Source organism: Macrobrachium nipponense, chromosome 25 (genome assembly GCF_015104395.2).
Source record: "Macrobrachium nipponense isolate FS-2020 chromosome 25, ASM1510439v2, whole genome shotgun sequence".
NCBI classification, from domain to species: domain Eukaryota; kingdom Metazoa; phylum Arthropoda; class Malacostraca; order Decapoda; family Palaemonidae; genus Macrobrachium; species Macrobrachium nipponense.
Genome location: NC_087214.1, coordinates 33,811,929 through 33,825,880, shown reverse-complemented (window position 1 = coordinate 33,825,880; position 13,952 = coordinate 33,811,929). Strand labels below are relative to the sequence as shown.

General features: G+C 42.3%; 1 protein-coding gene across 1 annotated transcript in view; it reads left to right on the top strand.

The window, feature by feature from the left end:
* Positions 1–13,952, top strand: part of LOC135199333 (vacuolar protein sorting-associated protein 41 homolog) — a 40,475-nt gene that overhangs the window by 21,410 nt on the left and 5,113 nt on the right. The window contains exons 6-15 of the mRNA XM_064227271.1: positions 80–313; positions 1,649–1,776; positions 9,136–9,259; positions 9,391–9,548; positions 9,862–10,037; positions 10,505–10,694; positions 11,063–11,144; positions 11,176–11,286; positions 12,078–12,218; positions 12,455–12,591. Of these exons, the coding sequence (XP_064083341.1) occupies positions 80–313; positions 1,649–1,776; positions 9,136–9,259; positions 9,391–9,548; positions 9,862–10,037; positions 10,505–10,694; positions 11,063–11,144; positions 11,176–11,286; positions 12,078–12,218; positions 12,455–12,591 (1,481 nt within the window). The remainder of the gene's footprint in view (positions 1–79; positions 314–1,648; positions 1,777–9,135; positions 9,260–9,390; positions 9,549–9,861; positions 10,038–10,504; positions 10,695–11,062; positions 11,145–11,175; positions 11,287–12,077; positions 12,219–12,454; positions 12,592–13,952) is intronic.

Below are 13,952 nucleotides of genomic sequence, written 5' to 3'. Positions count from 1 at the left end.
TCTCACCTACTGGGCTTTTTTAAGTAGATCCTCATAACCTTTTGACTTAAAGAATAATTGTAGATTCTTCTCTTTACAGTGTACATGTTTACAACTGATTTTTATGTCTGCGGGATCGGGCCTCTGGATGAACATGTGGTAGTTTTGGCCTACAACAAGCAAACAGATCTCTCGTTAGCAAGCTTGGGAGTGGACTCTCGAAGGCCTCAGATGAGAGTCTTGGAGCCGCTTCAGGGAACTTTCGAAGAGATTTCAAAGGATGTTCTTGGAATCAGGTGCTATCAGGAATATAAACCTGCCAACTATCATTTAGGTATGCAACACTTCAGTGTGATTGTAATTGTAACAATGGTTACTTCATGTCATTGTTGTGAGTAATTTTACATTAGATTTTCTCTTTTCTAAGTTCATTGTGTACTGTGTATGATTTCTCTAACATGTGAGTTCCCATTTGGTCCAAGTCTTCATCTGCCCCCTTTCTCCATGAGTCTCTGGGTATTCCCAATAGTTGTTGATGTTTCTTCCTTGCCTGAGGCTTTTCTAACTGATTGCTGCTTTCATCTTTTCTGTAAATGCCCGAATGATCTCAGTTGTTGGTTAGGTCAATGATTCTGGAAACATCTCAGAACCTTTATGATATGTAATTTGATCACAACACTTTCCACCTACAGTCCCCAGTTATCAGCGGACTCGGTTACTGGTGAACCGGTTTTATGGCGCTTGTTTAGTGCCTTAAAATCGGCCAGTTATGGCGCCATAACGCACCAAGTTCCAGTTATTGGTGCCATAAGGTCCCAATAATAGAGTTATGGTGCCATAACATACCAAAAGGAGGTGCCATTAATCGGTTATCAATGCCATTAACCAGATATCGGTGACATAAGAGCCATGAATCACCAAGTTTCAGTTAATGGCGATTTTCGCTTATCAACACCCTGCCGAGAATGGAACCTCTGCCCATAACCGGGAATTGCTTGTCTTACTTTTGATTCATTATTTAAAGGAAACAACTGACATGTTCTTTACAGAGGATTTCTATTTCTTTACAAATAAAAACTATGAATATGCTAAAAAGTCTCTTTAGAAAAGAGAGCTGACTTGCGTAAGGTACAAAAGGCCTTTACGATTCCATGCCATAGAAAGTTACTGACAAGGGAAATTGAGGATGCTTTGAATGAGTGTGACTATAGAATGCTGGGATTCATAGCTGGAGTGCAGTGGGAAAATTGTACATATTGCAAATGAGAATTGGTATCCAGAGCCTAAAAAAAAGTTGTGATGGATGACTCATGATGAGAAGCCCCAAGAAATCACAGAAAAGGGATAGATAAAGACCTAGACTTAGAACTTATTTTATACATCTAACCCTGTAAAGCAAAAAGCTAATGTAAAAATGTTTATGGTGATGATGAAGGATAAAACAAGGATCAAATCACGTCAGTTGCATGAATTCTTAATTCTTAAAAACCTTGTGACTAAAATATACAATGAAAAACTATTATTTATGTGTGAAAAGTGTTCAGCCTACAACTGTTGTATAGTACTTTCGTAAATTGATTCTTCTCAGACTATTGTTAAGGGCATTCATAAAGTTTTGAATGCATTTTATTATATATGTTCCTGATATTTGGAATTTTCTCACTTGCAGTAAGTCTAGTGGAAGACAGGCAATTCTACATTGTTTGCCCACAAGATGTTGTTGTTGCAAAGCCACGGAGCTCAGACGACCGTATCGAGTGGCTCTTGGAGCATGAGAAATTTGCTGATGCCCTGGAAGTGAGATTTATTTTGTGTGGTCTCTTGTGATTCTGAAAAATTCCTTAACCCTATGTCCTTTAAGTTTTTACACCACATGCAACTTACCCGGCCGGGCAGATTAATATACTTAGCTTATGTCTCTGACGTCCGACAGAATTCAAAACTCGCGGCACACGCTACAGGTAGGTCAGGTGATCACCCCCTACCGCCGCTGGGTGGCGGTAATAGGAATCATTCCGTTTTCTGACAGAATTTTTCTGTCGCCGGTGCTGACAACAACTTTGTTGGTAGCTCCTGCTTAGAATTTCTTGCTTGCTTCGCCGAGGATTATTTGGGAAGTATTTGATCTTTGGTTGTTGGCATACGCTTTGTGTTGGATTTAGTTAGTAATTATGTCCGATTTAACACCTGGAACTCTGTTTAGAGTATGTGTAAATGAGGGATGCAAGGTGAGGTTGCCTAAGGCTACTTTGGACCCTCACACTGTTTGTGTAAAATGTAGGGGGAGGGATTGTTCGGTTAAGGATACGTGTGATGTATGTGAGAACTTAACTGAATTACAATGGAAAGAACTAACTTCGTATGTTAGAAAGTTAGAAAAGGATAAGATTAGAAAAGCTTCAGCTAGAAGTTCAAGTAGATCCTGTTCTGCGGAACAGGATAGTATTTCTAACCCTGGCAGTAGCTTCGCCATCTTCCTTTTTGGTTTCAGCTCCTTCCCCCCCGCAGCGAACCCGCAGATGTGTCTGCCGAGAGAGCCGCTGTGAAGCTTCAATCCGCAATTTGCAACAGCAATTGCGAGATATAAACCAAGGTAAGGTGAAGTGTCTAGTGATAAGTGCAGTGTCCCCAGTGCAGTGAGGGGGGCGTCTGACCGACTCCGCATCGCTCCTAGGCCTAGACCTCTTTCAGACTCCCATGCCCAGGGGAGGAGGAATGTCGAAAGCCGCAAGGGGATATAGAGTATCCCCAACGGTCAGGCGTCCCTTCAGCAGGTCCTGTAGACTCGTCCCAGGCTGCTATAGAGAGCTATAGGAAAAAGCCTCTTAAGGAGTGTTTTTCCGACTTTGATTCGTCCTCTCCTAAACGAGGATGGAGCTCTTCTTCCAAATCGCGCCCTCTCAAGAGAGCCTGGAAACCTCCAGGAGAAGGCGCTCTTGACTCCAGCCCGGAGCCTTTTCCGGAGTATTCTCGTGCGCCTAAGAGGCTATGAAGGATCCGGAATCCTCTCCAGAAGGGATTCGGTCATCTACTGATAGATTCCTGTTGGACCTCCAAGAGAATCTCTCTTCTTTAGTAGGCTCGCTTTCGACTAGTAGGCGCAAGGAGCCTTCTCGCAGGAGGACGCCTCTCCAGTCAGAGGGTCGGGTTAGGAAGGAGGAGTATAATAGGCGATCTTCTCCAGTAAGAACCTATTCTCCTCCTAGAGTAGACGGCTCCTTTGAAACTTCGTCGAGACAGGGGAAGATGGTATTCTCCTCGTAGAAGCTCGGAAGCTAGGAGTCATAGCGCAAAGCGGCAAGAAGTAGGCGCTAGATCCTCTCCTTGTAGGAGTAAGGAAAAAGTCTCCTTGCGAGAAGACGATCGGTTCGTATTTGTCGAACGATCTCCGAGGAGTAGGATCTCCTCTGCAAGTGGTAGGAAAGAACGAGAGCGCTCTGCTAAGAGAGATAGAAGCGAGAAAGGCTCTCCTTCTAAGGATGATTTTTCTAGAAGGCGCCAACGTTCGATAGGACGCCTGGATGATCGAGTCTCGTTAAGTTACTCGAGACCTATGATAGGCTTTTCTTCAAGGGAGTCAAGCGCCTCTCCTAGCAGGTTCCAAGATTCTACGAAGAACCTAAACAGGGGTTCGCGCCCTACTCCTGGAAGAGTATCTAGAGCGGACGCTACCGTTCTCCTAGCAGGCGTCGAGAGCCTGAAAGGAGCCTAATCGAGGATCTGCGCCCCTACTCCTGTAAGACGATCAAGAGTAGGCGCAAGCGCTTCGCCTCAAAGCAGCAAGAGCCTAAAAAGAGCCTTTCCAGGGATTTGCGCCCTAATCCTGGTAGATCCAGGAGTAGGCTCTGACGCCTCTCCTCGTAAGATTCAGGAGCCTGAAAGGAGCCTTTTGTCAGGCGCGCTCCCTACTCCTAAGAGTCACAGAAGAGTAGCGCAAGCGCCTCCTCACAGGCGCCAAGAGCCTGAAAGGATCCTGACTTTGGATTCGCGCCCTACTCATAGGAGGCGCTCGAGAATAGAAACGAGTGTTTCTCCGGATCCAGGCGCCAAGAGCCTAATAACTCAGGCTCTAGATCCTCCCCTAGTAGGTATCAAGAACCTAGGGAGAGAAAGTAAAGCGGGAGTTTTGTTCTTTACCGAGGAAACATAGCTCGGGTATTGAACTGGCGGCTACTTCGACGAGCTCTTGAAGGATAAGAGTCGCATACCTGCCAGGACTTCTTCACCGAAGAAGTCTCCCACCTCTCCGAATGTAACTTTGGAGGAAGTCTCGGAGGAGGAAGAGACGAAAGAAGTAGGAGTCTCTGATTATAAGAGACTTTCTGCATTACTTCTTCAGGAGTTTGGGGACTCGCTGTGTTCAGCTGAGCCTCCTTCTCCGGGATCTCTGCTATCAAGTACTAAGTTGGCAAAATCCCCCTCTTTTGTCAAGATGCGGCCAACTCTATCTATGAGGAAGGCCATCAAGAACTCTGGAGAACTGGCTCCTGGTTAAGAAGGAGGCAGGTAAGACTGTGTGTCCTCCGTCTAGATTGACAGGTAAGCCGGGTGTCTGGTACGACACGAAGGAACCCATGGGGTTAGGCCTTCCGGCTTCCGCAAACAAACGCGGATTTTTCTGCTCTAGTAGAATCTTCTAGAAGACGCTCTCTACTGTCGGCTAAAGCGTCTTGGGGAATGTGCGAGATGGACCATTTACTCAAGGGTCTATTTCGCACACTTGAAGTCTTCAACTTCATGGATTGGGCCTTAGGAGCTCTAGCAAAAAGAGCGCAAGATTCGGAGTTCGTGACTATGGAGGTGTTATCAAGTGTCCTTTCATGCTTGGACAAGGCAGTCATGGATGGATCCACAGAAGTAGCATCTCTCTTTGGAGCAGGAGTGCTCAAAAAGAGATCAGTTTATAGCTCGTTTCTCTCCAAGTCTGTTTCGCCATTACAGAGATCCTCTTTGCTTTTTTTCTCCACTCTCGGAATACCTTTTTTCCTCAGGAGACAGTGAGGACATTTCCAGATCACTGTCGAGAAAGCTACGCAGGATCTTCTTGCTCAGTCCGCCAAGAGGCTTAAACCGGCTGTGCCGATGGCTAAGAGAGAGGGAACAGCGAATAAGGTGTCTTTCCAACAGCCCTTTCGAGGAAGAACAACCTCAAGACCCGCAACTAAGAGTAGAAGGCCGTTCAAGAGAGGACGATCTTCTCGAAGGCCATTCTCGAAGCCGAGTGAGACAGGAGTCCTCCAGACTCCAGTAGGAGCCAGACTTTTGAGGTTCGCGCAAAGTCTGGGCTCAGAGAGGGGCGGACAACTGGTCCCTCTCGATCCTCGAGAGAGGATACCTGATCCCCTTCTTAGGAAAAACCGCCCGCCCTTAACATCCACTCCAAGGAGTTAGCGGCAAGATACAGAGATCCTTTAAAAAACCAAGCACTATTACATCTGGTGCAACAGATGCTAGAAAAGAAGGCTATAGAAAAGGTATTAGATATTCATTCACCAGGATTTTACAATCGCCTCTTTCTGGTACCAAAAGCCTCTGCGGAGTGGAGACCAGTGCTGGACGTTAAGCGCTCTGAATCACTTTGTGATCAAAACAACGTTCACGATGGAGACGACGTCGTCAGTTCTTTCAGCGCTAAGAAAAGGGATTGGATGGTGTCATTGGATCTGCAAGATGCCTACTTTCATGTACCCATCCATCCCTCGTCCAGAAGGTATCTAAGATTTATGATACAGGGCCAAGTATTTCAGTTTCGCGCCCTTTGTTTCGGTCTTTCCACAGCTCCCCAAGTTTTTCACGGGATTGATGAAAAATGTAGCACATTGGCTGCATTTAAAAGGAATAAGGATATCGCTGTATCTCGACGATTGGTTGATTCGCTCGCAATCCAGGGGGATCAGTGTCTGGAGGACTAAGATCAACGTTGGACTTGACTCAGTCTCTGGGGACTGTTAGTGAACCCTCGGGAAATCCCAGATGGATCCCCAGCAAAGCATTGTCTATCTGGGGATTCTGATGGATTTCTCGGGGTTTTCAAGTGTTTCCGTCCATAGAAAAGACAGGAAAGACGGTGCATTCTAAAAGTGAAGACCTTCCTAGATAAAGAACAATGTTTCCGCGAGGGAATGGATGAGTCTTCTGGGGACCCTCCTCCTCATTGGAACAGTTCGTTTCTCTAGGAGGCTTCACATAAGACCTCTTCAATCTTCTTGAAGGAGAATTGGGACCAGAAGAATCAGGACTCTGTGGGAATCTTTTCCTCTGTCCAGAGAGATAAAGAAAAACCTCAGCTGGTGGTTAGAACCAGGCAGACTGAACGAGGGACTATCGCTGCAGTTTACCGAAACCCCTCCCTAGTGTTGTTTACAGACGCATCGGAGACGGGATGGGGGGCGACGTTGGGCCGAGAGAAGTGTCAGGCACCTGGATGTGGGGAACAGGTGTCCTGGCACATCAACGAGAAAGAGTTAGTGGCAGTGCATCTGGCTCTCAGGCAGTGGGAAGCCAAGTCGCAAACTCAGTGTTTGCAGGTAAATTCCGACAACACGACAGCTCTAGCCTACATAAGAAAACAGGGGGGGACTCACTCCCTCTCACTGTACAAGAAGGCGAAAGAGCTTCTTCTATGGTCAAAGGAGCGGAACATCACTCTTGACGAGGTTTATACAAGGCGAGAAAAACGTCAGAGCAGACTTGTTGAGCAGGAGAGATCAAGTCATTTCCACGGAGTGGACTCTACACTCAGAGGTCTGCAATCAAATTTGGAACCTATGGGGAAGGTCAAACATAGACCTGTTTGCCAACTCATTGGAATGCCAGGCTGGAGAACTACTGCTCTCTCCGATTTCAGATCCAAGAGCAGTAGCGATAGACGGCCTCCTCCTAAATTGGGAAGGAATAGACGGCTACGCTTTTCCTCCTTTCAAGATCATAGGAAACGTAATAAGAAGTTTGTCCTGACGAAAGGAGTAAAATTGACCCTAATCGCCCCATTTTGGCCAGCTCAAGAGTGGTTCACAGAGGTACTGAATGGATGATAGATTTTCCAAGGTACCTTCCTTTACGGAACGATCTTCTCAGACAGACCCCACTTCGACAGATACCACAAAAACCTCCCCGCGCTGGTCTGACTGCCTTCAGACTGTCGAAGGACTCGTCAGAGCGAAGGGGTTTTCACGCGCTGCTGCAAAGGCAATTGCAAGGGACCAGGAGACCGTCAACTATACGCGTGTACCAGTCGAAGTGGGAAGTGTTCCGAAGGTGGGCCAGGAATCAGAATGTATCCTCTTCCAGTACCTCTGTGACGGAAATAGCAGATTTCCTCTTATATTTGAGACTAAAATGTAACCTTGCAGTCTCGACTATAAAAGGTTATAAAAGTATGCTTTCCTTGGTGTTTAGACATACAGGGCTAACATCACGGATGACAAAAGATTTACACGATTTGATTAAATCATTTGAGACTTCGAAGTCCAAGACAGCCAGACCACCCAGCTGGAACCTGGATGTGGTACTGAGGTTTCTCATGTCAGAGAAATTTGAACCTCCCAATAACTCATCGTTCAGAGACTTCACTAGAAAATCGATTTTTCTCTTTGTATTAGCATCAGCTAAAAGGATTAAGTGGAACTCCAGGCTTTAGAAGGCACAGTGGGCTTCAGGAATAGGATTCTGCAGTGTGTTCATTTAACCCCATTTTTAGCAAAAAATGAGAATCCTTCTAAGCCTTGGGCCAAGGACGTTTGAAGTTAAAAGGATTGACTTCCCTGGTATGGGAGAGAAATAGAGAGAACCTTGTGTCCGGTAAGGATCCTCAAGTTCTATCTAGAGAGGAAAAAACAAATGGGAGGAAACTCAGAGAGCCTTTGGTGCTCGGTAAGAGATCCGAGAAGAACGATGTCAAAGAATGCACAGGCATTCTTTTATCAGAGAAATTATTAAAGAAGCACATATTGCCTGTGAAGAGGAATACCTCGGGCAGCTGAGAGTTGAAAGCGCAATGAGGTCAGAGCCGTAGCAACCTCATTAGCTTTCCACAAGAATATGTCGTTAAACGACTTAATTGGATCCACATATTGGAGATGCAATTCTGTGTTGCGTCTAACTATTTGAGAGATGTACGTGTGACTTATGATAAGTGCTTCTCTCTCGGACCTTACGTGTCTGCGGATTCGGTGCTGGGACAGGGGCTGAAACCAATCTAGCTTAGTTTAGATAGACTAGGAATTTTAATCTTGTGGTGTTGTTTTTATGGTCGATTGAAAGTGGTCAGGAAAAGTACCATTTTCAATTCGTAGTGTATAACAAAGTAGTGTGGTCAGGTGGTCGAGATTTGTTGTTTTCATGCTCCTTGTAATGTTTTGGACCTAGGCTCTGTCTTGTAAGAGGGTTAGTCCCCGTTGATACGACAAAGGTGAAGGCTCTACCATGTAAGTGGGGAATAGCCCCATTGGTATGATCCAAATAAGGCTCTGTCGAGTAAGCGGGCTCGCCCCCATTGACATGATCCAGAAGGGGTTCTCAGTGACAGGTCTCATCCTCACTGGAACTCTTGAGCAAGCAGACTCATAGCAGTACTCATGAAGTCTTCTGCCCAATAAGGTAGGAATCAAGGTATTTAAGTTTATTTATAGTACCTACAACAAAAGTTGTTTTCCCTGTTTTTTGAATTGCTATTCATATTGAGTAACTATCTCTTACCCTCCTCCAAGGGTGCCAATCAGCTAAGTATATATCTGCCGGGTAAGTTGCATGTGTAAAAATAATGAAATTGTTAAGATACAATAAAGTTTTACACATACTTACCTGGCAGATATATACGTTTAATGGCCCACCCATCCTCCCCTCAGAATAGGGGGAAGAAAAAATTCTGTCAGAAAACGGGAATGATTCCTATTACCCGTCCGCACCCAGCGGCGGTGAGGGGTGATCACCTGACCTACCTGTAGCGTGTGCCGCGAGTTTTGAATTCTGTCGGACGTCAGAGACATAGCTAAGTATATATCTGCCAGGTAAGTATGTGTAAAACTTTATTGTATCTTAACAATTTCATATTAAGGACATTAGCCAGGATGTACATAGCCTACTTTAACATATGTCATATTTATTAAACCTAATTGTGAAAGTAATACAGAAGTTTAAGCTGATTGTTTTCAACAGTTGGTGGAGACGTCTCGAGAAGTGCATCGCTACAACGTCCTGACCATAGGCCGCACGTATTTGGATCACCTGATGGCCCAAGGAAGTTACCATGAAGCTGCCAAATTATGCACCAGAATATTAGGCAAGTGTGATTGTGTTCAGGAAGGGATTTTGATAACACAAGTGGACAATTTTGAAAGGTTATCTTTTTATTGGTTTATATACTATGTACTAGCATGATTTACTAGCTAAAACTAAAATTCTTTTCATCAGGTTCTGACAAGGCATTATGGGAAGAGGTGGTAGTTCGGTTTAATCGTGTACGACAGCTGCGCGTGCTTAGCCCTCACCTGCCTCTTGGCCAGGGCGTGAACCTAGACCCTGTGGTGTATCAGACTGTACTCTTAGACTTGCTTCAAACAGACCATGGGGTAATATTTCTGTTTTTGGTTTACATTTTGGTCCCAAATTGCTATGATTATAATCCAATATATTTCAGTTATTAAGGTTTTTCATTCTAATAATCGTCATAATTTACGAAGAATTTGGTCCATGGAGCCTCATGAAATTGTTTTATATGAAAATGCTGATGTGTGAGGGAGAAAATTGCCTTGGTAACTGGACTTCCCACTAATTTCATTGTATATAATATGCCATTGCTATTAGATATAATATGCCAGTTGTTTGTGAATAATGTATCATGGTTTCAGATTGTATTTGAATTTTAATGGGCTTTTCCTTCAGGGCTTTCTTCAAGTGGTGCAAGACTGGCCTGGCCATCTCTACAACGTGTCGTTTGTGATCAATGCAGTTCTGGAAACGCTCGCTCGAAACACAAATAACCTTGTTCTGCTTCAGGCGTTGGCGCATTTGTACTCCAACATCGACAAGCATGACAAAGCATTAGCCATTTACCTCAAGTAAGAGAGGAATCAGCATCTCAGCATTTAGGGTCAATATAAGGTTCATTAAAAGACTGAACTTATCAAGGATATTGGCTTTGCTTACTTTTAATATAGTACTCCAAAATTGGTCAGGAGTAACTTTGCTTGCACTTATTCCATCTTCATATTGTAGGGTTAACCAGGTATATAATTTGTCCTTGTGTTTCATAATTTCATTGCTGTGGTTTTTGGGTTATCAAGTATTGTAATTCTACTCTTGTGCTATGTAGTACTTTATGAAAACATAGAAGATTACGTACAGTGAAATTATGCAGGCAGTGTTATATCAGTGTTTTAAAGTGCAGACTGGTAGTTATCTCCTTTTAGGACAAAAGTACGTATTGTTTGTTAGATACAGTTGTTGTGAACATAACTGGACTCATGAAAGGAAGTAGTTGGTATCATGTGTCTTCTAACAGACTTTCCTCTCATTTTTCCTTCAGATTGAAGCACAAGGATGTGTTCCACTTGATAGGCCGTCACAACTTGTATGGCTGTGTGTCAAAACATGTGATGGAGCTCATGTCCTTAGATATTAATTCAACGCTGGACATCTGCATTCAGCATGTTGATATCATTGAGCCCAAGAATGTTGTTCGGGCTCTGGGTAGCAACCAGTTCTTCTTGTATAAGGTTTGTATGAAAGGTTCCATTTATTTCTGGTAAAGGGCTCTAGATTTGTTTTCAATTTAGTTCTTTTGGTGATGAAAATTATGAGAGAAGGCATTTGAAAAGTCATAGATCATTTAAGCACTGTAACTACTGGTATCTGGTATTTTTTGGTGTTCTATTTTGTTCATAACTAGCATTATGATTTTGAAGTTTTGCTAAGATATAACACTTCTTCAGTTAAAGGACAAATTGAGTTACCTGAAGACAGTGGAGGGAAGTTCTTTTGTACTATCATTTAGCCCAATCACATTGAAGCCTCACTAGCTTTATTGAGAATAGCTTTTTGTGTATATGAAGAAGCATCTAATAAAATTTTTACCCCCAAACAGTATTTAGATGCCTTGTATGAACAGAAGCGGGAGGAAAGTCAGCCTTTCCATGGTCAGTTGCTCGCCTTATATGCCTGGGGGGGGGGGGGGGGGGGGGGGGGGGGGAATCAAGAATCGTAGCAAACTGTTGCCAATGTTGCTGACTTCAGGAGCGTATGACCTCAGTCACGCACTGGAAGTTTGCCAGTCTCGTTGCCTCACAGCTGAAACTATTCATCTCTTGAGTGAGTTACAACTTCTGTGTGTCCCATGTTCTGCTCCAGTCCATTGTTTTGTCATCATTTTTGTCTAGACAATACAGTGGACCTGAATATTTTAGGATTATTTAAGGTACTGGTGTGTAAACAAAAATCAGTTTTAAAACTTTTACACAAGTACTTAGGAAATGTTACTTATGCACCCCGTATGTTGTATGAAAATATACCTCTCTGTGATTGGTATCTTTGTAATTCAGTGGTAGAATATTTCCTATGTAAGACCAAGGCTTTTTTTTCATGTCTCTTTTGGATCTGATAAGAATTATGTTGGAATATACATTATTAATAGGAAAAAGATCATCATGTAGATATATATATATATATATATATATATATATATATATTATATATATATATATATATATATATATATATATATATATATATATTATATATATATATATATATATATATACGTATATATATATATATATATTATATATATATATATATATATATATATATATATATATATATATATATATATATATATATATATATATATATATATAATATATATATATATATATATATATATATATATATATATATATATATATATATATATGATATATATATATATCTATATATGTATGTATATGTATGTGATGTATATGTTTATACATTACATATACATATACATATATATATCAAAAGCATTCTCCAGCTGGAGAATTCTTAGTGGAGGTTAGAAATATGTAGCATAGTGAATTAGGACTTGCAGTAAATGCCTTGAAATATTGCAATTGTGTTGACAGGTCGGATGGGTAACAGTGTGGAATCGCTGAGGCTCATATTGGAAGAGGAACAAGATATTAATTGGGCCATAAGACTTTGCAAAGAACACGACGATGCTGATTTGTGGAATCGCCTCATTGAGCATTCCTTAGACAAGCCTGGTAAGTAGGTAAAGTTTTGGCCCACAGTTTTCACCAATAATATTTTCAGAACTGTAGCTATGTATGTTTGTTCAGGTTTGTGAAAAAAATAAATGAATGCTGTACTATTAACATAAAGCTGGTTTGCTGCTGACCTAGAAAATAGTAAGTCTCAACAACTACTTTCTTGCGTAGTTTACTATGTTAAGATATTAACAAACACCCAAGATTAAAGACCATTGAAATTCTCATGGCAGAATACATTCGAGAGCTTTTGAACAACATTGGAACGCACATTGATCCCATCATGATCATCAGACGGATACCCAACGGTTTGGAAATTCCGGGACTCAGAGACGCCCTGGTTAGGATTCTACACGATTATGATCTCCAGGTGAGTGGCTTGGCTACCTTTACTTGATCTGTGCAGGCAGTCCCCAGTTATTGGCAGGGGTTCCGTTCTCAGTGGGGTGCTGATAAGCAAAAACTGCCATTAACTGAAACTTGGTGATTTATGGCACTTATGATGCCTAGTTCCGGTTATTGGCGCCGATAACCAGGTAATGGCACCTCTGTTAGGTATGTCATGGCGCCATAACTCTATTGTCGGCACCTTATGGCGCCGATAACTGAAACTCGGCCTGTTATGCGCCATAAATTGCCGATTTTCAAACACCATAAAACCAGATTGCCATTAATCGAGTCCGCAGATAACCGGGGACTGCCTACATTAGTAATAATAATAAAGATTGAGTTTCAAGCTTCTTGACTCTTGGTCTTGCCCAAGGGAGTTGTTTTTCAGGGAGGGATAAAAATTGGAGGAAGGTGAAGTGGAAGAAGTTGGACAGCTGGGTAAGAAGCAGCAAAAGGGAATGAAAGACACGGGCCACACAAAGCATACTCTGGGCAATTGTTGTGGGATTATTCCATATACTTTATCTTTAATTACTTGGTTGGAATTTACAAAGAATTTAAAAATAACCCAAAGACTTTTTTCACTATAGTGCCACCAGTTATTTGATTTTTTAATTCAAGTGCAAAGTTGTATGTCATCTTGACCATGGACATGTTTTGTCCCTTTTCCATATCTTGAAGAATAGAATATTCACTCAATCTGTTGGTTTTTGGCACATATGAATATGTTGTCACTTGCATGTGGTTTATAAGGATTGTTGCAAGTGTCTCTTAATCTCAGTTTTAGTTTTCTCTCCATCCTCAGATCTTAAAAACTGCTGAAGTTAGAGGGCTACAAATTGATATGTTGATCACCCACCCTCCAATCATCAAACATACCAAATTGTAGCCCTCTAGCCTCAATAGTTTGTATCTTATTTAAGGTTAAATTTAGCTATAATGATGCATCTGGCAATGATATAGGACAGGCCACAACTGGGCTGTAGTTAAAGTTTCATGGGCTGCGGCTCATACACCATTATACTGAGACCACCGAAAGATATATCTATTTTTGGTGGCCTTGATAATACGCTGTACAGGAAACTCAATTGCCCCGAAGAAACTTTTGTGCATTTTTTACTTGATGTTTTTGGAGGCAGTGTTGTCAGCTCTGCAAACAACCCTTGTCTTTGTATCAACCAACAGTATGCTTCGTGTGGCTTACTACAGACAGTAGAAAGGTTCATTACTTCTTCCCTTGAGTCTGAGCTGCATTGCTTTCTTTCTTTTACTTTTCATTTGTCATTTTAGTTTCTTCATATTTGCAGCAGTTGCTTAGAATTTACTCTTCTCCAATTTTCA